Genomic DNA, 26,284 nt, shown 5'->3' on the forward strand with positions numbered 1-26,284 from the left:
AGACTTGGCAGCAGGAATCAGCAGTGGGATAATGAATCATAAAATGGTTCATTACTGCGCTCAGGGAACACTCTCAATCTCAATAAACGGACATGGGGCCTTGCAGACAAATCAAACCAGGACGCCTGCACTGCCTCATTTAGCTGCTGAAAGGATCACAATAAAAAAAGAAAAAAAAATTGCTTTTTTTTTGCTCTAAATGGTTTCTATTATTAACGTGTCTCTCTCCTCTCACCCCTTTTCTTTCTATCTGTGTCTCTCTCTCAGTCCATCCCCAAGGACTATCATTTTGATGTGACTGGCAATTCACGCTCACGTTTTTTGGAAAACAATTTATTCAGTGCATTAACAATGTGTATAATTCAAAGCAAGCTACTCCAACAACAAGCGATCGCTAATAACACTTTACAGAAAGTGTTGAACACTATGCTGTACTTTGGACTGTGCTCCATTCTTCCTAAACGTTTCTTTTCTCTGCCTTTCCTCTGGCCTCCCCCTGAGGAACGAGTGCTGAATCTACCCACTCAAACTGCTTCTCTTCTGCTAATCCTAAACCCACAGATGTATTGTAGATACAGACCTCTCCAGACCCAGAGGACAACAATCCACCCACATTAGGTTCCTCCGACATCCTCTCCAAGACACCCTGGCCTGCAGACTCCCAATGATGGGACCAGAGCAGGACATGACATGCAGATAATCCCCTTCACCATGTTTACAAAAAAGGCAAACGTAGCTCCCATGATATAAACCTAAATAACGTAAATAAAATTTCTGTAAGCTTAGCTAGCTTTGCACTCCTATGAAACTGCCAAACTCATGAGGGACAGTATTAAGGATCAAAATCAATGCAGTAGAACCAGAACCTTCTTCCTTGTCAAAACTTGATGCTACATTACCCACAATGCAACTTGGCAGTTTGGACGGAGATTCATGTGTGTGTTATGCTAGTAGAGGCTAATGTAACCTTGAGCCGCTAGCCTCAAGCAGAGTTGAGGAGCAGGCTACAGAGGTCTGGTAAGCTGCCTACTTTCTATCTCCACACCTCCAGATTTATTTCATTTCTAAACTTGTAGTCTTCAGCCCCAACCAATACATTTACAAGACTTTGGACGTCTGGAGCCACAAAAAGCTTCATACAACTTTTACATACCGGTATGCAGTAGCTCTCCCTAAGACCTGTAAACATACTTTGATGTGTAAAATCAGTGGGGTTCCATTGCATTGCACATTCAAAACATTTAAATTAAAGGCTGATATCTACATTTGTGCCTGGGACATTTGGTTTGGCTTCTTTAAAAATGACATTTGGGTAGCAACATGTTTAACACTATTTATCAGCAATGACTAAAACACTGTACATGTGCCTAATGGAGTTGGCACAAAATCTGAAGTTGGCAATCTCTGCACAGCAGACACAAGACGCAATGGGAGCTAACTAAACAACATAGTAAACATTTTCTATCGAAGCGAAGTGAAAAAGCTAATTCCATATACTGTACCACTCTACTCTTCTAGTCTCCAACATGCTCAATCAAGCAGCCTTTATTCTCTGACTCATATCTTCAGACAGGAGGACTGGAGCTGGCACAAAATGGCTCCAGGAACAATGTGCAGGCCTGATTGCTCTTTTGTGAGTTAGCTGTGGCCTTTGACATCTCCTCCTGAACCAAGTGTCTAATTCTGACAAGATTTGTCTGGAGACACAGCTGGAGGGCATTGTCATAGACAGGTGCCATACACTGCCTGTTCAACAAAGAGGGGGCAAAAGGCTAGACAATAACAGAACAGAAAAATTGCCACTGTGAAAGTGTCTGTCTGTCTGCACATGCTCTGGTTTTTGAGTCTTTAAAAGAGGCAGACACAGTGTCTAAAAGGTTAGGGGTGGATAACAGAGGGAATATGCCAAGCAAAATCAGAGTCCCGGAAGGTACATCTGTTCCCTTTTGTCCATTTGGCAGCTGCAGACTAAGGAGGATGTTACTTATGTCCGCAGGACAGCACGGTGCCAAGCAGGAAGGGCAGGGTCCATGAGTGGGGGAGACCATGCCCACGCAGGAGGAAAATAATACAATACAGATCTGGTTTGAGAGACCGTCTGTCATCTAAAATTATGTTAATGTGCTAAAGTGCTGGCTGATAGAAAAGGAGGGAGAGACCAAGCTAGCATTATGAGAGTGAGGGGAGAGGTCAAGTCACAAACAGGAGACTGTCATCTATCCACAGCCCAGGGGTGTGTATGAAAACCATGAGGAGACATCTTGGTACATGCATGATACAGGTAATCATCTCTATATGTGTTATATATTAGAAGTTCATTATCTTATTGCCATTTTCTTACAGGGCAGAGAGAGATTATTCACCATACAAAACATGTTTTTAAGTACTCAAAGAAATAAAAAAAAATGTATTTTTTCATCTCTTGTTAAATATCATATATATGTAAAAAAATATATATATCAAGTGGTCTGAGAGAAAACTAGACTTCTGCAGCTCCTCTTGGCTCTGTTTTCAGGCCTTAGAAAATCTAGCCCGTGATGGGAGACTTTGGCCAATCACAGTTCATTTCAGAGAGAGAGCATTCCACATATGCTGACAGAGAGGGGAGAGGGTGGCTGCAGTACCTAATGCAGCTTTAGGTATTTATATTTCAAAATCCCTCATTTACTAATCATAGCTTGTGGTTTAGTGGAGTTCATGGGTTCTAAGGCGTGTTTTAAAATATCAGTTGTCAAAAACACTTCTAGAAAAGAGTGGTAAAGGTCTACTGTATCCATGGTTCCCTCATCCTCCGCCGTATGACTTAACAACACAGGTGAGAGAGATGCGGGTGATGGTAAACCATCTTCTACTACAGCTTTATGCATTTTGTGATTCTCCAGAAATTGGTTGTTGATTTGTTTGTGTGTAATACTTTTTTTTGGAGGGATTAAACTTTGCAAATTTTTGGCCACATAAAAGGAAATGCAGTGTGCCCTCACACAGCAGTCAGTATGTAATGGCAGAGGTGTTGAGGTAACCCTGCAGTAGGTGTGTCATTTTTAACTGCAGTGGCTAATTCAGTACATGTGTTACCAGATACATTTTATGAAGCCTGTGCAGTGCCACTCATTCAATCAACTATCCACCAGAACACTGATACAGAAAAAGTATTCTTTAAAAAAAAATTGTGTTTGTATACTTACAGCCTTTGTATATGTCTGTAGGAATCTGGACCGCACTGGAAGAGTAGTTAACCTTGTTTTTAAAATTGGGATCGTCCACAAACTCCAGCTCCAAAGATGTCGAGGTCTCCAGCGGGTTCTCCTCTTCTCCATCCTCCGTCTGCGCACACACACACACACACACACACACACACATACACACACACACACACACACACACACACATACACACAAATCTAAATGAGGATACAAATATGAAATGCAAATAGAGTACCGCATTCTGTCATCTCCCATATTGTGGCTTTACAGCACCCATCTGGGCTCTGATACATACAGTATATTGTGTCTCTTTGTGACTCACACACAGAGTCACAGTCAGCCTTTGGATAATGTTAAGCACAAAAATAGCAATTATTCTGCCTTTTGTCTGCCTTCAGATTTAGGTGGTTCTATTCTCTCCCTCTCATAAGAAAACAGCAGCAGGTATCAGAGTAGACACCAAACAGAGAGACTCATTAGTAACCGAGATGACTATGACAGGCACATGAGGTGCCACACAAATTAACCCCAACAATAACTAGCATCCTACACCAATTAATCACGATTTAGTCTACCACCCGCTCAAATGATAGCATATTTCATAACAGACTGTCTCCTCTCTCTCGCCTGTGATTGTTCAAATAAAAAACAGCACTAATGCTGAATATTTCTATGTTTGGGCACTTTTACAGCTTCTCAGTGTTGCCATTGTACATGATGAGAAAGTACAGGGAAGAGCCTGACACACATATTACATTAGGAAAGTGTCAGATATCAAACAAAGCCAGAAGATAAAAGATAAAAACTGGCATTTAAGCTTTTTATCTTGATAAGTTATCAATGGCGTCCAATCTGTGCCTGTTCCCACAGGAGGAAGTGATTGTGGGATGTGAAAAAAAAATGACAGCAAGCTCAGTTTATTGGCTTATTCCTGATCAGATTTCAGTTAGTCAGTTAGATGCATCCTTAGAAAACAGCACACAACTTAAACAATACTCATATCTCTGATCATTCCTTATGCATTCTGACTGCTGAAGAGCAACAATAAAGAGAGCAAAGAAGACCAAACACATTTTCAGTATAAATCTGTGAGAGCAGCAAACTTTTCATTTTAATGAAGCAGTGTGGGTTAATTCTGACATGATTTGTTTGTTTTTTGGAGAAATTAAATCAAAACTCCATGTCTACGGTAGAAATTGATTGATGGGTCAACTTTAATTGACTATTAAAATGCAATTACAAGCTGTTGTTGGGACAAGCTGGGGGATAGTTGTGCTGAAGTCCCATTGAAAGTCAACATAAGGAACAATACAGTGGTATGACAGAGACCAGCTCATGAGAGATATGACCATATAGAAAATGTTCGGACAGATAAATGTGTGCTGAGCGGACACCCCTGGCATTCAACAAAGAGATTACTTAAATACCAATTATCAAACAGTTTGGGAAATTATTACACATGGTCTGGCCATTAAACATGAAATCTGAGAGCAATTTACTCAATACAACTAAATAACAATGGTAGACATTTAGAATGATTAAATTGAAATGCAACATTTGCATTACTTTTTCAAAAAAAACAAAGGTTGCTATCTGACAACCACAAGGCTAAATAAGTTAAAGACTTTCCTCCTTTAATACTCCTTGTTCCTTAAAAAACAGATCTTTGGTTAAAAAAAAAAAAAAAAGAAGTTAAATAAGACTCAATGATGAAATAATCAAAACTGATACTTTGGATCATTGTTGGTTTAGTATATATTTGTTGACACAGTTTGGGATTTCACAGGCTGATTCTCCACTAATAATAAACCTGTTAGGGATTTGGCTTTTTAACAGCACTAACTGAGGTCGAGGTGTTTGTTTATCACTCAGTCTGACACTAATTCTGTCAATGTGAGGCAGGGAGGTTTTTTTTCTTTCTTCAGAAGAGCCCAATCATAATTTACCAAGGCAGCGTCTAATTAGGAGCTGAATAAATCCATGCAGGAAAGACTGATTAGTTCATTTTCTTCAACCATCCACCACCTGTTTTGCTCGATTCATTACCCAATTTGTTAATTTTATCTCCCTGTTCTCAAGGTTTAATTAAAGGCTGAAGAGGCCAGAGATGACATTTTGAAAATTCTTTCATTCATTCTTCAGCCAACCAGGTATAACCTCAAACCTTTTTCTTAGAACCGTGTGTGTGTGTGTGTGTGTGTGTGTGTGTGTGTGTGTGTGTGTGTGTTTATTCTAAAGACTGCATTAATGAGTGAGATAGAGGAAAAACAGCCTTTTAAACAAACCAGGAATCCTTTAACAAAAAAAACTAAACAAATAACATTACAATTGGTAAATAGCTGCTTAAACATATATAAAATGTAGTTTGCCACAACTGGAAAAAAACAGTAGAATAATCTGTCCTATAATATTTGATGGTTGTCCTCAAAGTAAATTACTACCTTGGGACATGATTAACAATATTATTCTACCAGATGGATAAAAGAATTGCAGTGAAGTAGAATCATGCAGACCAAAGAATATTTGCATTTTCAATCTGGACTCCCTGCTCCCTGCTGAAGCGAACGTTATAATCTTTTATGGGAAACGAGCTGTGTGGGGCCTGAACATGTCTGTAGTTTTAACCGATGGCCAATAAGACTTCAAAGTCATAATATTGTTCAACTTGCAGACACCATTTAAGGACATTACATTCTGTGTGTAATTAATACAAAGAACCCAAAGGAGGCTAAAATGTAACTGAATAAGAGGAATAAATAAAATGCTCTTCAGATATGCTTTGACACATAGGCAGTTTTAAAAATGAATTATCACATTGCACTTTTAATATCAAGGGTACAGTGACAAGAGGAGAAATTAACAGGGTATAGAGCAAAGGATAAGGGATAGGGTACAGAGGAGACAAGGCTTGGATAAGAGAGCCCGCCAATCACTTACCTGAATTCTTATCATATCTACTTGATGGTACAGTACAGCACATTAGTACACACTCCGGTGGTAAAAGCCTTAATTGAAAGGGGTCATCGTGGGAGGAATCAAGATTTAGATCTGGGAGTACTGGTGGGCGACTGTTTGGGTTGCAGGGATGAGGAATGACCTCTGCCTCTGTCTTTAGGTGGCTGTGGGGTTGGTGAGGTGGGGGTCAGGGGTGTGACACTTGCTCGGCCTCAGTGTGTCATGTTAAGGATGACTGATGTTCTCCAATTAGATGTGCTGACAGGCTCTAAAGCGCTGTGTCATTAATCACAGGAGTGGCATGCACAAAGAGAAAATCACATCATGATTTATTGCTCCTCCGCCTCACTCTCTTCCTCTCTCTATTTCACTCTCTTCCCATCTTTTTGTGCTTTGGTGATCGGGGGGGGTGGTTCTCGCACTCCTCCTTGAAACTTAATCAATCAGGGCACAGGCTCAGAATGTGACCTATCCTAAGAAGGAACTGCAGCCAGAGTGGTGGCGTGTTGAGACCAAACCATAGTGACTTGAGGGGCTTTTTTTGTTGTTGAGGAAACGCCATTACCCTGCCTGCAGGTTGTTCATATTCTTCGGTATGAATGACACACTTGATAGAAATGGTGTCCTCGTGTATGAAAGCGCAATATGACTCATGTTTTGGTTTGAGGTGTCTTGGTGATGGGTGTGGATGTCTAACAACCCTGCAGTTCAGATCCTCAGTCAACACAGTTAGGGTTGGTGGAGAGGGAGAAACCTCTGAAAATAAGACTGGGGGAGGACAGCTGAAGTTACTGTCACATGCATGTCGGCCTGCCCCTGCTCTGTCACTCACCACACAGCAGTGTCACCTCACTAACACACACAGACATCCCAGGGGCCTGTGACCGGAAGGGTGGCATCAACACTGAGGAGGCCGGGGAGGGATGGGGTGGGGTTGCAGGAAAAGGAGTGGTAAGTGGAGTAGGTAGGATTTGGGGTTTAACGCAGGCAGACGGGGGAGGGGGGGAGCAGTCCGTACTGTACTCACATAGTCTGAATCCGCTTTGGAATCGTAGTATGAAATGGCATTCTCCTGTGCAGAAAAGAAAAGTGAAAAGACAGTTGATGAAAGAAGATATAGCAGTGTCTATATCAGGCCTGACTCCTCGAAGTGGTAAGCTAGAGAGAGTCATGGTTATATTCAATCACACTGTTCAGCATGAGAATATAATCAGCATCACAGAACACAGGAGGAGTAGTGTGATGTGGAATGACATGAGAAGGTGAGCAGGTGAGCTGTAGAGATATCGAAGGATGTAAAGCATCTGGGCAATGCTTTTGTTAACAAGATGCAATGTATGTGGCACATGTTCGAACTTGTGTTAAAAACACTGTAGGAACATTTTCATGTGTTGAGTTTATTTTTATTTTTTTTAAATCCTCTGTGTTATGAGCTTAGTTTGCAGTGAGAGAAAAATAAACTCAAAATATTACTCTCTCTGGGAGTCTTATCAACCTCTGCTGGCTGTGTTTTTAGTCTAGGTAAACAGCTCTCACAAAAGGAGAGAAACAGAAAAAAGAGTAAGCAAAATAATGAAAATGTATGCAATTTTGTTGCACATTTATGCTCTAATTATAGACTGAAGTTACCAGTCTCAAGCCGAAGCCCCGGATTCAGCCTTTCACCACCAAGCTCCCGGCCTGTATCCCAAACAAAGACCCCAAACCCAGGCTGTTAGTCTCCCTGCCGCCCTTTTTTTCTCTTAACTGGCGTTCTTATCTCCCTGTAGAGGCAGGCGTGAGGGCGGGCAGGGGTTGCATGCAGCGAGCAGCGTCCGTGGGGCCTGCCTCATTATCATAAGGAGGCTGGCTGAGGACGCGCTCTCAAGGGCATAACAGTGAGTGACTTGCCCTCACTGAAGGAGCTGTGGTTATGGTCTGATGAGGGAGAATGGCTGAAAGAAAAAGAGACAGTCTACTGTACAGGTAAGGTGAGTCTTACACACAATTTACTGACTTATTTTGTCCCAGTTTCTGTTTGTCTCTTCACTGTTTTCATCCGTCTCCTACTGTCTCACACACACGCTGCTCTCTGTGTTTGTTTAACTTGTACGGGAAACACACACACACACACACACACACACACACACACACACCTAAATGCACAAGTATTCTCTTTCTCTGTCAGCCCCCATCTTTCTCCCAGCTCCCTTCGGCGCGTTCTACATACCACAACCAGGGTCTTGGCTGGCCTCCAGTGCTAATCAGAGAGTCAGTCATCAGGTCCGCTCAGTCCCTAACAACTCACCAAAGAAACACAGTATGATCAAAACTCACACTGACACCAAACATGGGGCAGACCAGCCTGGACGCAGCTTGTGTCTTTGGGTAATGAGCATGGATAAGATAGATAGAGGAGGAGCAGAATCTGCCCCCTGACACGTCTCCTCAACTTACTAGCACTCCCTCTGCCGTTCCAGCTCTGTCAGAGAGATCAGGAGTCAAGACTGGAGGAGAGGAACTGAGTGTGGATCAGAGCGGATCGTTCAGGGAATACATGGGGTGAAGGTGATGGGTTAGTATGGAGGCTGAGGTCGGGGTGATATGAAGGGATGAATTAAGAGGAGAGAAATGGGTGGTGGTGGTGGGGGTGGGTGCAGTGGCGAAAGAGCTGCCAGTCCTAAAAATAGCCATGCCTCTGCAGAGAGAGAAGAGAAAGAAAGCTAGCGAGACTGTGGCAGTGCAACAGTGTTGTTGTGTCTGCCAGCAGGATTGATCTGGAGCCCGGTCCTACTTAGACTGGTCCCTCGCTTCTAAAGAGTTTACTCTCTCTACTGTGGCATTACAACTCATTATTCAGGACTGCTTCCTGTAAATAAACGCTTGGTTCCTCGCACCCGAGGGACACCGTCCAGAAGCTTTACTCAAACAAATAATACACTCAAAAAAACATACAACACATTACTGAAGGGAGAGTTTAGTGAGAGGTCCAACACTGTAATACTAATACTTTATTGTTGCACTGTTATATGTACCTATCCCTTATTACTGCTTTTTATTGCATGGACGATGCTGCATCGATGCAGTGGCCCACCATAATCGATTATAACGCAATGACGTTGCTCGTTAATTTTCCGGCCGTGGCATAAACATTCAAATGAGAAATAACATTCTCAGTAGCCTAACCTGTTTCTCACACACACACACACACACACACACACAAACAGAGACAGACAGACAGACGGAGACAGGCAGACACACAAACAGACACACATACGCAAAACGGCTGAGCGGAGACACGGGAGAGTGGAGAGAATCACAAATCGAGAAGAGGAAAGAAAACACTGAGAAACATCGAGAGACACTAGTTAGCTTGGAGAAGATCTAAGTGGAATAACGAAGCTGAAGAGGTGTAGCTACACTACGGCACTTTTCCTGTCTAACAGCAGTGGTTTAGAACAAACGTTGTGCTAGTGTGCCTGGCTAAAGTTGGAGCTAACGGACTAGCTAAAGTTGGAGCTAACAGCGGAGAGTTGCTGATTCGGAGGACGCTGATTTTGGACTAGAGAGGACGACAGCGTGTTTCCCTGCTGAAGAGGACTTTGCCGTAGCTGGTGAATGGTTTTCGTGTTTGAGCTGTGTTTCTTGGACTAACAGCTAACTGTAAGTTGGATTTCTGTGTGTTTGCTTCACTGAAGATAACGTCCTGCTGGCTGCTGCACGTCCACACGAGCTACCATCAGGCCCGCAATTCTTTTTCCTCTCTGCATGTGTGGGTGTGGGTGCAGTGGGTGTCAGAAACAAACATTGGTTTAAAAGGGTTTGAGTAAGTTTTACATTGAAACTGCTGTAAGGAGGAATAATTTTGTGTAGCTGGAGTGTTATAAGTGGAAAGTGATAGAGAAACGGGTAAAGGGGTAGTTGTGTGTAATATAATTTGAAGAAATATTGCAGTTAGCATATTTGAAGGGTGTGATTTGTGTTATGTTTTTTTTTTGTTATTCAATCTAACGGCTAAATATTATTTGTACATTTAAGTTATTGTTCAGTAAAACAATACCTTTTTTGTTAAAGAGTTGTCTGGGGTCAGTTATTCCAATATAGCACAATAGATTTGCTGGTTAAAAGTAGGATGGTATATGACTAATCCAAAATAGGTAAACCTTCGTGGTAGCTACCTTAAAGAAATTAACCCAAACACTTCATCATTCCAGTCTGAAGTTACGTATTGCAGCTTGGGCATTTTACTTGACAATGCAAGTTTGTCAAGTCAAATATCCTATATGGCTTTAATAGAAAAATGTATTTTGAAGCATCGTAATGCATTGAGATATCGAATCGAAGACCTGATAATCGTAATTGAATTGAAAGATCAGTGAAGATTCACACCTCTACTTTCTGAGACTTTTTATGTTGGTTTTTCCTTTTATTTGTCACTTATGTCTCATTGGTATCATGTCTGTTTGCAAAGATGGACAGCTGTGTTTACCTTACTGCACCCTTACCCTGTACATATCACTTAATCATGCTAAACCTGCACTGTGTACAGACAGGAATCACCAGTTACAGTCAATCAAAAGTATCAGTTGCATAAGTATAAGTATTGGTAGCACATCATGCGACCTTGTGCAACTGCCTTTAATTACATAAAAGTCCCCCTATTCAGCATTTATAAACAGTTGTTTAATAAAGCTACTGGCTAGCGGTAGGCTAACGTTAGCTGCTGTCGAGTATAGCGTCACATGCAGCGATGTTTCTGTTGCCTGTAACGTATGTTTCAGAGCATCAGAGAGAAGCGCAGACATATCAGTGGCACCGAAATGAGGTGACGAAATCTGCGTTGCTATTCGGTCCGGTAGATACAGGTCGTTAAGTCACCGGTGCCGTATTAGCACCAGATTTCGGTACACAACCCTATTCAAAAAGAAGATATTTATAAGTAAATGTTCCAATCAATGATCCAGGCAGCGCATTCTCATCTCCCTCCTTCATTTTACAGTCGAATGATGGCTAGAACGGCTCCGGGTCAAAGGTCAATATGGAATGGATTAATCTGCGTTATTTTTTTTAATGGGTTACGTTTTCTCAGATTAATTCATCGAAATTAACGCGTTATTTTAACAGCCCTAATAATAACACAAGCACTTATTACACTGATCCTATTCATGAATGCAACAACCTCTGCCTCCAACCACACACTCTCATAAACACCACACAGACATGCACAGAGGAGGTGGCTCCATGTGGACGAGTCCTAGGCCACTATGACCCTCTGAGCAGCCCCTAGGGGTAACATGGCCATCTGCTGCGGCTGGTCACAGGTCTCTATGGGCTCAGGGTCTGGGTTAAACACACATCTGACACAACACCAAGCCCGCAATGATCCTACACTCATCTCTCTCAAAGCTCCACCCTGCTAGTGCACACATACACACACATTTATATATATATATATATATATAGCATACATAATTGCAAGCTCATTAATAGCATGTACGCAGTTGTGCACATACAGTGCACATACAAGGCCAAGTGTATCACATGCATGCACAGAAACACAAAGTCTGAAAAATGTCCACTGACACAAAGTGCTATCAGTAAATTGAATCTATCATGCTGAGTGTACCAACAAAGTCCAAACAGGAGACAAACACTGAGGTCAGGTGATGATCTCCAGCCCCTCCCTTACATCAATCTTCCTCCGCTCATCTCCTTCCCTCTCCTCACCCTTATCTGGATCTGCTTCCTCTCTCCTTCCTTCGCCACATCTCTCCTCCTCCTCCTCCTCCTCCACCACCCTGCCCTGTCTTATCTTCATCTTTCCCAATCTCTCTATCCTCAATACCAGCCTCCTCTTGCCAATTTCAGATTTCAGCAAAAGCAGTGGCGCGTAGGTTAGATGCCTACTGTTGCTATAGAAACCGCCCCTCTGCTCTAGATTACAATGTGACTTTGTCTCCTTGCCAGGGCTACAATGTCTGCTCGTTTTATGTCTGACCAGATACATGCCTGCCTATCTTTTGTTTGTTTGTATGCCTGTCAGTCTGTCAGGCTATGAGGTTGTTCTTCTGCCAGCGTGTTTTCTTGTCATCGCTACATGCTGTTATTTTAATGTCATCCATTGCTTGTAGTTACACATTTAAACTTCAAAATCTCCTGTCAAGTGAAGGTCGGAGCATTTAAAGCCCCAAAGGTTCATAATATGTGAAGAGGACCTTGACAGATGATTTATCCAGTAAAGCATATGGTAACCATACATTATTGAAAAATGCCTAGTAGCCTACATAACAGCTGTCATATTTAGGGGTACATGTAATGACGGAGTGTGGTCGCTGGGACTAAATCTTTTGATTTTGAATCTGTGAGCTCCCTCAATGGGCTGGCTGAGACAGGTTGACATTTGAGTGTGAGACAAGCGCTCCATCATGGGTGGGGACAGATTACAGTCATATTCATATCTCCTCTGGACACCTGCTAATGATATTATAATTACAGAACACACTCTGTGCCTCCGCCATGCCCTGGGGTGTGCACACAAGCACGCAGAAACACACACACACACACACACACACACACACACACACACACACACACACACACACACACACACACACACACACACTGCACCTCTTTCCTGGCCTCGATAGTCTAGCAATCATTCGTAGCACCAGATTCCCTAATGGAAGCTGACATTGTATCAAACACAATAAATTATTTCATTTACTGCTCTTCATTAACCCACACACATCAGCCCATAAGGTATTCACGGACACACACACACACACACACACACACACACACACACACACACACACACACACACACACACTGCAACTAGAATAAAGGAAGAACAATGAAACAATGATTTGGCTGCAGAAAAGAACTGCTTACGTAAAGTTTGTAGCAACTTAACCTGTTGTTATCTCTCCACATGTCTCTACGTGTCTCTTCATCTGTCTTTCTATTTCCACAGCATCCTTATATCCCATCTATACATGTCAAACAGTATGAAACTCAAGACATTCGATCTAGATAAATACTCGGCCATATCAGCTGGTGAAACCTCTCCGGTAAGAGGGAGGAATGCAATCTTCGTCTTTGACTCCGTTGCACACACGACACATGGGTGCATTACAATTTACGTATGTTAAATAAGAAATGACTGACATCCAATTTCATCTGGAGAAGGAAATATATACACAAGGGCATTCATACTAAAAGGAGAGACGTCAATATGAAATCACAATACGACATCAGAAACAAATTAGTTTCTTCTTTCTGGCCCACAGGTTTGCATAAGTGTTAAAACATGAGCTCATGAAATATGATTTTCAAACAGAGGTAAATTAATCATAGACATGTAGAAATTTGTCAGAGATCTGAAAGCCCTTTAACCACTTTGATCTTGAATTGCAGGGGTTGTCTGTGAATAAAACATGAATTCTTGTTCTTTGGTGGAGCCTTTTTGATTCAAGGGATGTTAAATCCTATCCTATCCTGGGAGTGGACATATTGATTATTCACAGAAATGTAAAAAAAAAAATAAAAATACAGTAACTGGACAAAAATGATTTTTACTTGTACCTAAATTGTATTGTATTAAATGGAGGATCTAGCAGCTGCCAGGTCCAAATGGAGTTTAAAGGTAAGCTTTTACTGTGTTGCTCTCTCAGTTGACAGTTTTTTAGGTACACCGAGCTAAAACTAATGCAGTCTAATACAACATTACTGCAATAAATCGTCCTTGAAGGTTAAAATGTTCAGTTTCAGTTTTAACTGTTTTAGGGAGAGGTGTTGTTGGTTGATTCACTCAACCATATGGTCATCTTGGAGGGTCTAGATTGTGGTGCTGTTGAGTTATACTGGGAGGTGAGAGTCTACCCTAATTGATATAAAAGTTAATCTCTCAGTATAATGCCATACAATTCAAAAGCACCACAGACTACAGGCTCTAAGATTACCATAAAGGTTCAACAAACACTGCACATTATAAACTTAATGAAGGCAATTTGGTGTATAATCTACTAAAATGTGGCCATTAAAACTACTGTATCTGCTATTTATTTTCATAATCTGTATCATCATTGTTCAGGTAAATGAACTAATCTGGCCACAATGATGAAATAAAAAATAAATTTAGAAAAGCCAACAACATTAACAGAATTACAGGCAACTTAAATAAATAAAATGTTATCTTTATTATTATAATTCAAGAGTATCTTTGAACATACAGTAACTTGTTGCAGTTGATTCTTGGGAGTCACTGCTTTTCCCTTTATAATGTATTTTTTTCTGTATTTAAAAGTTTATTTGCACCTTTATACCATGGATGTATTAAGAGCTTTATACTGGAAGAAGCCATTTGGTGCCCCATCTTATCACTTCACAAATAAATGCAGACATGTTGTTTGAGGTGTCTTGTCTAAAAACATATGGCTGTTGTCTTAACCACAGAAGGTTACCAAAATGCCTCCTTATAATGTCAAGTCAATAAAGAGTCACCCAGCAAACTGGAAATAAACTGTTGGCCTGGAAGACAGAGAGAGCTGGAGTGAAACTCCGATAAAGGAGTGCATGATGGAAGCCTTGGGCGCGGCTGCCTCCCTCTCTCTCTCATTGGCATGCTCTGCATCTCCAGGCTTTTTAAGCGATTAGGGAGCTGCTGAGACCATGGCGTCCAAGCATAGCTCCATGCAGATGTTCACATTTGTATGCCAATAAACAAATGTGCCCCCAGATTAAAGCTCCAACACAGTGCAAATTCAGCAAAGTGAATGACATTCTCCATGCACATCTCATCAATGTCTTGCTCCTCTTCAGGCAGAGAGCCATGCCTCCTCTAACTGCACACTCACTTCAAAGACTCTCACAAAGATGGGCAGCAACCCAAACGATAGGAGACGGAGTGAGGAAGGAGAGAAAGAGGGAGAACAATTGAGGAAGAGAGAAGTTGTGATTATTGTGAAATTAAGAATACATAAAATATTAAGGTTACATATGCCACGGTTAGATTTCATGCCCCTAATTTCACCCATGAATCTGCAATTTCAGCTCTACAAATCTCTCTTTGTAAACATCCAGCAGGTCACATAATCTCTCTCTCTCGCTCTCTCTCTCTCTCTCTCTCTCTCTCTCTCTCCCCTGAATCTCTGCTGTATCTTTCTTTCAGAGCCTGACACTTCCCCTTGGTAAAAGCAGTTAAATCAGTCTGTGAATATTCCAATCCTGTGATAACGAAAGAAGGCTTTGTCCTGCTGCACTCTGGGTAATGCAGCTCTCCATTGTTGGCTGACAGGGCTCCATTGAGGAGCAGGTTTTAACACTGATAAGCATCACCACACTGCATGGACACAGTGCCAGATAAAAAGCCTATCCAACATGACACATGCATGCCAACACCTCCCAAACAAGCCCCCAATCTGATCATCAGAGGGGAAGCAGGAAAGAGGTGCTGTAACACCAAATAAAGACAAATAAGATAAACCAGCCATGGCAATATTAAGGCTATCATTCGATTCCAGAGGGATTTGATAAAGCAAATGCAATTATCTACGTTGAACATTTTTACAGCATCTGTAGCTGGGGTGACCAATCACAAACAAACTAATAGTCAGCCTGGATTTCCCTGTCCAATCACACCACAGCTTTCTATGACACTGGGGCTCCACTTATCTGTGTGAAATGTTTCCAGGTTCCATTTTTCCTGGCGGGTTGCATACAGCTTTTCATTTCACTATTTTTCAGCCATTTTTCTTCTGCTAGTCCACAGAGTCCGAGAGTGGCCAATCAACAATCAGCGCGGACCAAAGGAGACCTGTTATTTCCGACCCCGTAATCATTTCCATCAGATGCCTTGCTGTCCCTCACAATGATTTGAACATTCAAATGACAAAGGGAAGCCTGCTTTAAGATATCTGCAGACAGGCACCAAGGACAGCAGTGACAGAATACAGTGCACAAACACTGTAACCAGAGCAGCCATCTCCCTTCTGCTACAGCAAAACCAACCTGTCACCACTCACAAAATGACAACCTGCCCGCTCACCCATCACTTTCCTAGAACACCTTGGTAGACTGTAACACAAGGAAGACTCAGACATAAAATATATAGGTTTTCAACATCAACAGAGCCCAACATGACATCTTCAAAGCTTCTTTTGCCCAGCCAGCAGTCTATAACTCAAATATATTCCACTCACAGTAATAAAAAAGCAACAAATTGTCATATTTTAGAAGCTGGAAAGAGCAAATATTTTAAATTTTTGAGTCTAAAATTAAAATGATTGTCCATGTGCCCTGGTGGCTTAGGAGTTTAAGGCTCAGACCATGAACCACATCATCTCCACTCAAGCTGGGAACCACTGCTATTGTTGTTGTCATGTCACTTTCTCCTCATTCCTGTAGTATATACTGTCAACTCCAATAAAAGGCATAAAATGGCCCAACATTCTTTTTTTAATGTCGATTAATTTTCCATCAATAAACAAACCAATGTATAAATGTATGATTTAAGCTAAACGCTCTAAAATATTGTTTCAATGTCTACATTAACAAAGAGAACATATTGAAATACAGAAATAAACAAATCAGTCCATTTTCCTTTCTGCTCTGACCAGAAGGGCCTTAAAAATAACATTTCATGGGTGTTGGTCATGTGTTGAAATGGGAAAATTGAGGTTCTCTGGATTTCTCTGACTATTGATTCCCATCTCCTGTGAGCAGGGGGATCGATACGTGGGATTTAGACATGGGCTAGACTCTTGGCTAGCAGGCTGTATCACAGTTGGCCAAACTGCAACTGACTGAAGGCTTACTGACACACCTGAACTTTTCTCCTTATATCTGTTCTTTTTATCTTAGACTTTCTCATTACCTGTTCCTGTACTTCAGTGCAGTGTCCATTCTGAGTCCTTTTAGACTTTGCTAATGTGCCCCTACTCAAGTATAGAGCAGCATTAGTTCTCAAGAGGTCTCTCTTGAAGCTGCATAGGAACATTAGGGTTGACATGTGGATAAAGAAAAAAGCCACAGACACGGCGGTAGAGAGAAAAGAGTTGGAGAAGGGAAGAAAAAAGGACATTTCTACCTTGGAGAGCACCACTTAAGCAAATGACAGTGGTCTGCAATCAAGAAGCTAAAATTACCAAAACTGTCACCACAGCAACCAAGTCAAAGCTGGGACTAGAGCAGCAGTTAATAGAAAGTGAGGAGAGGCACCAAGAGGGGATAGGAGCTCAGGAAGGGGGAGAAGCTGCCGTCAAAATGGGAGTTTAAGGTGATTTCTGTATTGAAATAATCCTAATTGATCAATTAATCTATGTGGCTCGATCCACAGACACACACTCCAAGCTTTCTCTTTTTTGTGCGTGTTAGAATCCATTACAGATGCATCTCAGTATTGGCGATAAGTAAAGCTCGGCCCAGTTTCTACCGAGGCAGCCACACAATCAGATACATTTGATAGAGACGAAACTGCTAAATTGTATACTGTGTAGGAATTTCTATTCCACATAACCCCTCCTCATTTCTTTTCCTTCCAGTGGCGAGCAGATGGAAGTCCGCTCCATGGCTCAGGATTCAGCGATAACACTGTTTATGAGTTCCATTACGTGCTCGGCAGGCTGCAAGCACTCTGTCTCAGCGCAGCCATAAGGAACAAAAAAAAAACTGCTCACAATGAACATATATGCAGTTTATTTGTGATTATACTGTGTCTATGCTTATCAGTGTTTGAAATAAGCACTGTTCATTTAAAAAAGGGCCCGCACGCTTTATTCCAACCTCCGCATCTCAGGGCTCTGCTATGGAGATCCTTTTGAGTTGTGGTTGTTCTGGTGCTGACACGAGTTGGTTGGCAAAATCAATTTTATTTTTTACTTCTGCTTTAGAAGGTCTGTATCTGGCTTTAAAAATGAGGGACAGATATGCAGTTCAGGAAATACAGAACAGGAAAAATGAACACAACAGAATGGTATATAAGTATAAAAAAAAACTAAACCGATATAAATCACTTGCAGATAAAACACCACTATCTTGCTAATTATTGCTGTGTCCTTTTTCTTCTATTGGTTCAGCTCAACTAATGAAGGAAAATTGTCTTAATTCAGCAGGAAAAGATTTGCTAATATATACTTATGCATATGCATGTGCTTGGACAAACGGTCAATTGCTGCCTGTTTTAGTTAATCTAGTGAGAGATGGATTGGCAACATTTCCAAAAGACAAAATTAAATAGAGGAAATTACATAAAAAATGAGTAGAGGGAGCTGAAACAAAGCCAAAGTGAGGTGTCCCTTCATTTCTGTCTATTTTACCAGAATCTGAATCTGTCAAAGGCAGCCCTCATAAATCTAATGTATTCAGTGGCTAATGGAGCTGGTAGCTTCGAGGGGTGGGCTGAGAGTCACCACAATGATTCTCACTCATTTCCTCTGAAGGGCCAATTATCTTAAATAGAGGCATTATGAAAGGAGCCGAATTTGGTCAAGTGAACAAACCCTTGCAACTCTAGCTAGTGCCTCTAGCCCTTAAGGTCATGTTACACCTCTGAGGGGATCTATTGTGACTTTAGAACAGTAGACATGGCTGAAATAATGGCTACATGTAGCTACCATTGATTCCCACTAAAAATGTTACTGTATCTATATCAAATAATTGGCATTTGGCAATAATTGGCAATTGGCAATTTGTGGTGGTGGACACTTGTAGGTGATGTACTGTATGAATATTATTTGTAAGAATTACAAAGGTATAGATGAACATACATGTGTGAAGAGCAAGAAAAAGGTCACATGAATACCACTGTGTTATGCATAAGAGTGGGTGGGTGAGTGGAGATGAAGAGAGAAAAAGGCAAAGGGAGAAGAAGAGAAAGAAAAGGAGAGATTGTGTTGTCCTATGATGAAAGGCCTGATTGATTAGAGAGTGATGATTGCAGTAAATGGCCTGGAAGATGGCTCCATCTCTGTTTCCTGTTTTCTCTGTCTCTTATACCTTCTTCCCTCACTCACTTGCTTACTCACTTACACCTCTCTCTCCGTCCATGCCTCTCTTTGACACCCCCTCTCCCTGGTTTCATCATGGCAACCCATCAACAGAGTGCCTCTCTCTCCCCTAATGGCACTGCTATTAGCACTAATGCATTTCAAACGTACAGCAGCTGCCACATCACAATCTGATGGAAAGTACATGTCTTCCTCCAATCTCCACAATCTCCATCCTTTCTTTCATCCAATCTTGTATCTCTGTTCCAACGTGTTGCACTTTGTGTCAACCCTCCTTCAGCTAAGCGACAGTGGTCATCATCTGTGGCCAGTAGGCTATATTACGGGAGATGAGTGGGTAAACAACTGATTGAAGATAATGTAGCTCATAATATATTGTTGATCATATCATTAGTTTAAAATGATGCTGACCACAGACCATTTTGTAAAATAAGCACAATAGTTTGGTTTTAGAATAATTTCATAAAGTTGCCAACTTGAGAATCGAAAAGACTAGTTGATGCAATGTTTTACATATCTGTCTCTCTGTGCAGCTTGGAGGAATAGTATGTTGAAGGGTGAGATTATCTCTACGTAAAGATAGGAAAATACATCTTTTAACCTGCAATAATTTTTTTCCAACTTAAGGGCAGCAGAAACAAGTTGTGAAGACAACATTGACACATGATCTAGCCATTATATGGCTAACATTAGCCATATTTTGCCATTTGCCTGTTTACACATCCAGCAGATATGGGGCAACATTAACATACATATGGAGTTCTGTTTCTGGCCACCTGATGAATTTAAGTCTAAAGTTCACTCTCCTTTGTTTTTGGCCTTCACCAACTCCTGAGAGAAATATTTGTCTCTTGAACCTCTAAATGCTTCACTGTGTGCACCAGCTAGTCACTAAGTTACTTATTAAGTTACTGTCTTAACCCTTCCCCTTACCCCTTAGTTTTGCGCGCTCCCGTGAGAGTAAGTGCTGTCCCAATACTCATTTTGGTCGAGGCTGCCCGGTCGACCAGAGAGATCCATAAATGTAAGTATTTTCGGCTCAAAGAATTGATTTAAAAAATACGACGGTCTTGTTTTGTGCTCTACACAGTCCTGTACATATATATTTGCAACCATATTTGTAATTGAAACCTTTTAAAAAATCGCTAACTTGCGATTGCTAACGCTAAAGTTAACATTAGCTACATTGCTTATTTGCACAATGTTGTCCCGCATTTCTCTGCCTTGAATGGACTCCATGCATGTCTACAGTGTTAACTAAACTCCATTAGCAGCGAATTTCGTTTGATATCAGTGTATAACACTACTTGCTTTGGAGACATCGATACGTGCTTTACATATACCCAGTAAGCACACATACGTCGCCACGACGTATGCAAAAGATCGCTTCATCTGCAATTGATCGCGGGTCATTCTGAAGCATCGTTTAATGAGCGTCTGGACGTCTTATTATGATGGAAATCTATACTTCGCAGCAACGTATTAACTATGTCTGTTAGATGCATTACAAGTTCCTCAGTTGTTCGCGGGTCATTTGGAAGCATCATTTATTGAGTGTCTGGACGTCTTATTTTGATGGACATCAATACATCGCAGCAACGTATTAACTATGTATGTTAGATGTAATACAAGTTCCTCAGTTGTTCGCGGGCTATTTGGAAGCATCGTTTATTGAGCGTCTGGATGTCTTTACTGTACACTCACTGTTGATGTGATGGACAGTGAATCTGAATTCTGCCCAGCAACATATTCGCGCCACAGTCGATAAAGGAAGGAAAAAAAGTTGCCAGTCTAGAAGGGTTAGGATGGAGACTGCTTCGTTGCTGCTGTCAAAACCCCATGGTAAGCACTATTTAATCTTAACGTAACGTTAATACAAATATTTCGACGTTTTCTCATGTGGAAGTTGGTGTTCATCTGACAAATAAGATGTGGTAGTAGCTAAGTTACGCCATATCATGGTTTTAAGTAACTTTAGAGCAGTTAGATCAGGCTAACATCGCACTAGCCGCCCTTTTTTATAACCGTTAAAATATATCCGTTAAAATATCCGAGCTAGTTATGTACTAATCTGACCGAATCTGAATGTAAAGTTAACGTTAGCTATGTCAGTTGCAGTACAGGCCAGTAACGTTAGCTAGCTAACATTACGCTGCTAGCTAGATAGCTAATTGAACGTTACCCGATATCCCTTAACGTTAATTTTAGCTAGCTAGCTACCATCATTTTCTTACTGATCTATCACTAACATTGATTACTTAAATAAAAACAATTTACCTGGCAAGCTAGTGTTAGCTAATGTAGTTACTGTGCAGTCACTTAAAGGGGTGATAGAATGCAAAACCAATTTTACCTTGTCATAGTTGAATAATGACAGTTTGGTGGGTAAATAGGACATACATAGAAGCTCAAAATCCCATTGATACCCCTATCCTCTGCAAATCTCACATTTTGAAACTGCCGCTGAAAACGGGCGAATCTCAACAAAGCTGGAAGCTGACATAAGCATCCCAACTCCTAGCCTTTGTCACGCCCCAACATTTGCATAGGCTACACCACTGACCTGAGGTCAGCTTAGTCTTCTGAATCTAGCTAGGTCATGCAGATCTCCAGAGGTCTGCTATTGAATTACTAAATTCACTTCTGACACTTTTTTATGCGAGAAATCAACTATGTAGAGGTCAAATATGGGCCGTTTTACGAAAATTGATGGCTATATTTTGTCCGACTGTGTGTCGCAGTTCAGCAGTAGCTCAGCAGGCTATGTGACAGCGGCCGGTGCTGCCTCGCCGCCCAGCGTGTCCTACTTCATAGACTCCGGCTCACTGTGAGCTAGCTGGATCTCCGTCACGAAGGGAAGCCCGATGCGCTCCATACCCGCGCAAAGTCACCTGTTCTGGGATACTGGACTACAAAATGCAGAGCCCTGATGAAGCTCCAGGGCCTGCAGCTAGCCGCGATTCATAGGATTGAAGGGACAGTAGCAGCTAACGAAATCCCTAATGTTCACAAAAATGCATTAAATTGAAATCGGACACCATAGTTAGCGTTATAAGACCTTGGGGTACATGTTATGTAAGTGGCGTGATGAAATTCAAACTGTAAATATACGAAAGTTATGCCGAAAGTGTAACAACGATCTATTCCCCCAGATTAAATGGGACACATAGCCTAGCTTGCAGCTCCGTGGAGCCCCGAGCCCCGGTCGTCCAGTAACCGAGAAACGGTGACTTTAACTGGGTATAGAGGTTGCCGCTTTCTCGTCAGAATGTGTGGAGCTCCTAAAGTCCGACACGTCTTACTAAATTTGCAATTAGCCATCAATTTTCGTAAAACGGCCCATATTTGAGCTTTATATAGTTGATTTCTCGCTTAAAAAAGTCTCAGAAGTGAATTTAATAACGAAATAGCCCGACAAACAAGGTATAACTTTGCAGTGTCTGAAATATGAGACCTGCTGTCTCGTCTCCAATGTGTTTCTATGGGGTTCGCTCAAACCAATCAGCGCGCAGCTCATCTAAATATTCAAGAGCAAACCATATTTGGAAGATAAGCTCTTGTTCCAAATAGAGCCATATTCACAGGGTAGTTAAGGGCCTAATAAAATAGCATTCTGGCAATTTTCAGCCCAACCAATGTTACATACCCTATTAGGAGACCTTAAGGAACAGTGTAAAATACCCTATATAATCATTCTATCACCCCTTTAACTTTATGTTTTACTTTTTGTTGAAGCTAAATTGACCATAAGCCTAGCTAACGTTAGCTACATAAAACTGACATTAGCGGTTTATAATCGGCTTTAACAGGGACTAAACACCTTCAATGGACATACTGAATCACATTTGACTTTGATATCAATACAAATATCAATATCACAATAATTTGATTGGTACTTTTCCATTTCATGTTTATAGCAAGGGTAACTTTGGTAAACTGTTAGTTGTTGTTTGTTTGCTTGTTTGTTTCACTAGTTATCCCTCATTAAAAAGGTGGTTCTTGCTAAGAATATCACCATCATCTACAAAATGTCAGGAATACACCGTGTTCATTGCAAAACAGTAGTTTGCAATACTAAAAATACTGCATCCTCACAAAAGAGCAGTATTTTTTGATAGTAGCTTTCACATAGTGTATCTGTTTTTATGTTGGTATGATGTAGCTATAGTGGAAGATCAGAAAACGTGGGCAGGAGTTGGGAGAGAAGGCAATGCAAAGATGAAGGACATCATACCACAATAATAGTTGTGTGTATAAGCCTGATCAACAAGCGAAAAGAGTCAGGTATGTTATTGTCATATTAGTTTGTTGCATGATGCAAATTACACACCTGTAATCCGAATCTATCTAGTATTTGGGGCAGGCGCAGTGCCACTCATGATTCTTATGTGTTGCTCTATTTTTCAACCCCCTGTGTGTTCAAGGGTTCCTAGACTTTCTCTATCTATTACATTGTACTTGAATTATTAATTACCTCTGTATATTAATCTCTTACAGATAAGAGGAAAGAGTTTGAAAACTGATTTGACGACCACTGCTGAATTGGCCTGCTCAGAGGAAGAGGCACTAATGAGTCCAGAAAACAGGAAGCCAAAGAAGAAGACCTACACAGACTTTGAAATGGGTAGGTAATAAACTATTATTAAATTATATCCATCTATCAACAGTAAATATTCTAACCCTTTGGAAGTTGTAGTTAGGTTACATTTTGTATTCAAATGTAACCCTAACGTGCAGTGAAGGAGAGATACCACACGTCCTTCCTTCCAACACTGCTCCAAGTAGACCACACGCACCATATGTGACAATTTACTCACGTGCAACATCAATGTACACCTTATTATGCAATATCAATAACTACTCTGTGCAATACTGTGAATAAGGTGTTATTAAATTTTCTGTCTGTATACTTAACTGTTTGAACTGCTTTATTCTTGCATTTTTACTGATGCTTTTGTCATTGCACTTTCCTTTTGGTGCAGTATCACTGAAAATGTCAACCACTGTGGGATTAATTAAGGATCTTATCTTATTTTAAATTTTTATATGTTTGTATTTTTCAGATCTCTCAATTGCCACGATGACCAAGATATTCAATGGGAAAATGTGGATAGCTGCCATATTCCGAGTCATTACTTTGCCAAATCATCTGTGGTAAGTTTACAAAAATCGTAATTGAAAATGGGAGTAGGAAGTAAAGAGAGGACAGCATAAAATGGCATCTTTGGTATAAAAAGTAATTACTTTTTAAATAATTGTGATTACTATGAAACCTTGATGTTAGCCCTTTTAGAGAGAAAGTTATGGTATATTTTATGGGACGATGTATAACATGCTATTTAAAGCTTTCATTTACAAAGTGATCTAAATACATATTGTCAGAATGGCACTTTAACAGCGGTTGAGGCTAGATGGGATACAGCTACGGTGACAACAGTTAAGTGTAGGCACCAAAACGACTAGTTAAGTTCAGGAAACCGTGGTTTGAATTAAAACTCTAGAGGAACGAAACACATGTTTTCCTGGGTGAAAGTATAACAAATATATTATTATATTAGTCTAGATTTTGTGGGATTTTTGCGTAACTTTTGGCCGTAGCTGTATCCCTTCTACCATTAACAGCCCACCTGTTGTGGATCTTGAACTTCATCCAAAATGAAACTGCACAGACTGCAGCCCCCCTACTGACCAAATGGCCTTACTGTTCAATTATATTGAAATGCTGAATTGGAGCTTCTGAGGAAAATTTTGCAGAGAATTTAACTACATTAACGACATTTGGCTTGCCATATTCTACTTAATGAAACCGGTCTTCTATTCACATCTGCAAAAAAAAAATATAACTCAACCACTTCTTAAAAACAAAGGGAGAAGAAACCAAAAAATAAAATAAAAAAAACTTCCATGCATTAAAAGATACTTCTTCGAATAACGCACAAAACCCAAATCTTTTGTTCTTGTCACAGCAGCAGCAGCAGCAGCACCAAGGAATCCTACTTTCCTGAGTACACAGCCGGCCATCAAGGACTTCCCCGAGTGGCAACAGACTGGAGCAGAGGCTGTAACAGGGACAGCCTTTTCTTTTTGCTACTGAAATAATTGACATCATGATAGACAGTGGAAAATATGGTGTGACAATTAGTTTTTGTTCTCCAACATGTACACACTGCTGTTCAGAATAGCTGTAGTTTTTTGTTTGTTTGTGGTCTTGTGTGTCTTTTTTTAGTTTTATACATTTGAGTGCCTTTTTTATATGTGTGTGACATGTAAGTTATGGTTCTAATAGTTGTAATAGTTGTAATAATGTTTACTTTATTGGGCAATAAAGACAGCTTTTTGTTAACAAAGAAAGTGTTTCTGAACATCAATGACATTCAAAACAGTGATAACTGAAACAGATATACAACACACCATGGAGTGTGTATACAAATATTTATTGCAAACAGACCTAAGTATGTATGATGATGTAACCAAGTGGCGTCTCATTTCATAGGGGTATGTTTTCACCCCTACCCCTTACCTCTCGTTTTTGAGGGCCAAGGGCCAGGGGTAAAACTAAGGGGTAGGGGTAAGGGGTAGGGGTAAGATAGAGAAATGGGATGGGATGTGCCATTTGACGCTGATCAGGTAGGTTTTGGGCTCTTAAAACCTACCTGTTGTAGCCAAATATGATGCAATGAGAGCCATGAGAGTGACTAAAAACAGTAAAGTGGAAAATGGAATGGAAAACCAAAACAATTAGCTTAAAGAAGCTATAAAGCAACATAGAGGTGAGTGAGTCTGCTGAATCGGGTGATAATTCTAATTATACAGTAGGTACTTTAAAGTTTTTCAAAGATGGCTGCTTATGGCTGACGTCACTAATTTCACTAACCAAACTATTTTAAATTATATAAAAAAGTGTAATAGAATAATTGAATACTGTACATGCTCCCACAGAAGGAGTATTTCTGATGATTGTGTCTGTACTGTCTTGTGAAAAGATTTGTTAACTGTAGGCTAACATAACGTATTAAACCATTAGTCATTGTCAATGAAATCCACACACAGGCATGACCTGGGCTAAACAGGCCAAGCTCTACGTTTTTTGTTGTTTTTTTCTAGGTTAGGAGAAAATTGGAAAACTGTCACTTTAAAAAAATA

General features: G+C 40.7%; 1 protein-coding gene across 1 annotated transcript in view; it reads right to left on the reverse strand.

The window, feature by feature from the left end:
* The window catches only part of cacna2d2a (calcium channel, voltage-dependent, alpha 2/delta subunit 2a), a 159,209-nt gene that overhangs the window by 49,257 nt on the left and 83,668 nt on the right, over positions 1–26,284 (reverse strand). Inside the window, exon 5 of the mRNA XM_078248746.1 lies at positions 3,186–3,324. Within this exon, the coding sequence (XP_078104872.1) occupies positions 3,186–3,324 (139 nt within the window). The remainder of the gene's footprint in view (positions 1–3,185; positions 3,325–26,284) is intronic.

The sequence above is a fragment of the Sander vitreus genome, chromosome 4, assembly GCF_031162955.1.
Source record: "Sander vitreus isolate 19-12246 chromosome 4, sanVit1, whole genome shotgun sequence".
NCBI classification, from domain to species: domain Eukaryota; kingdom Metazoa; phylum Chordata; class Actinopteri; order Perciformes; family Percidae; genus Sander; species Sander vitreus.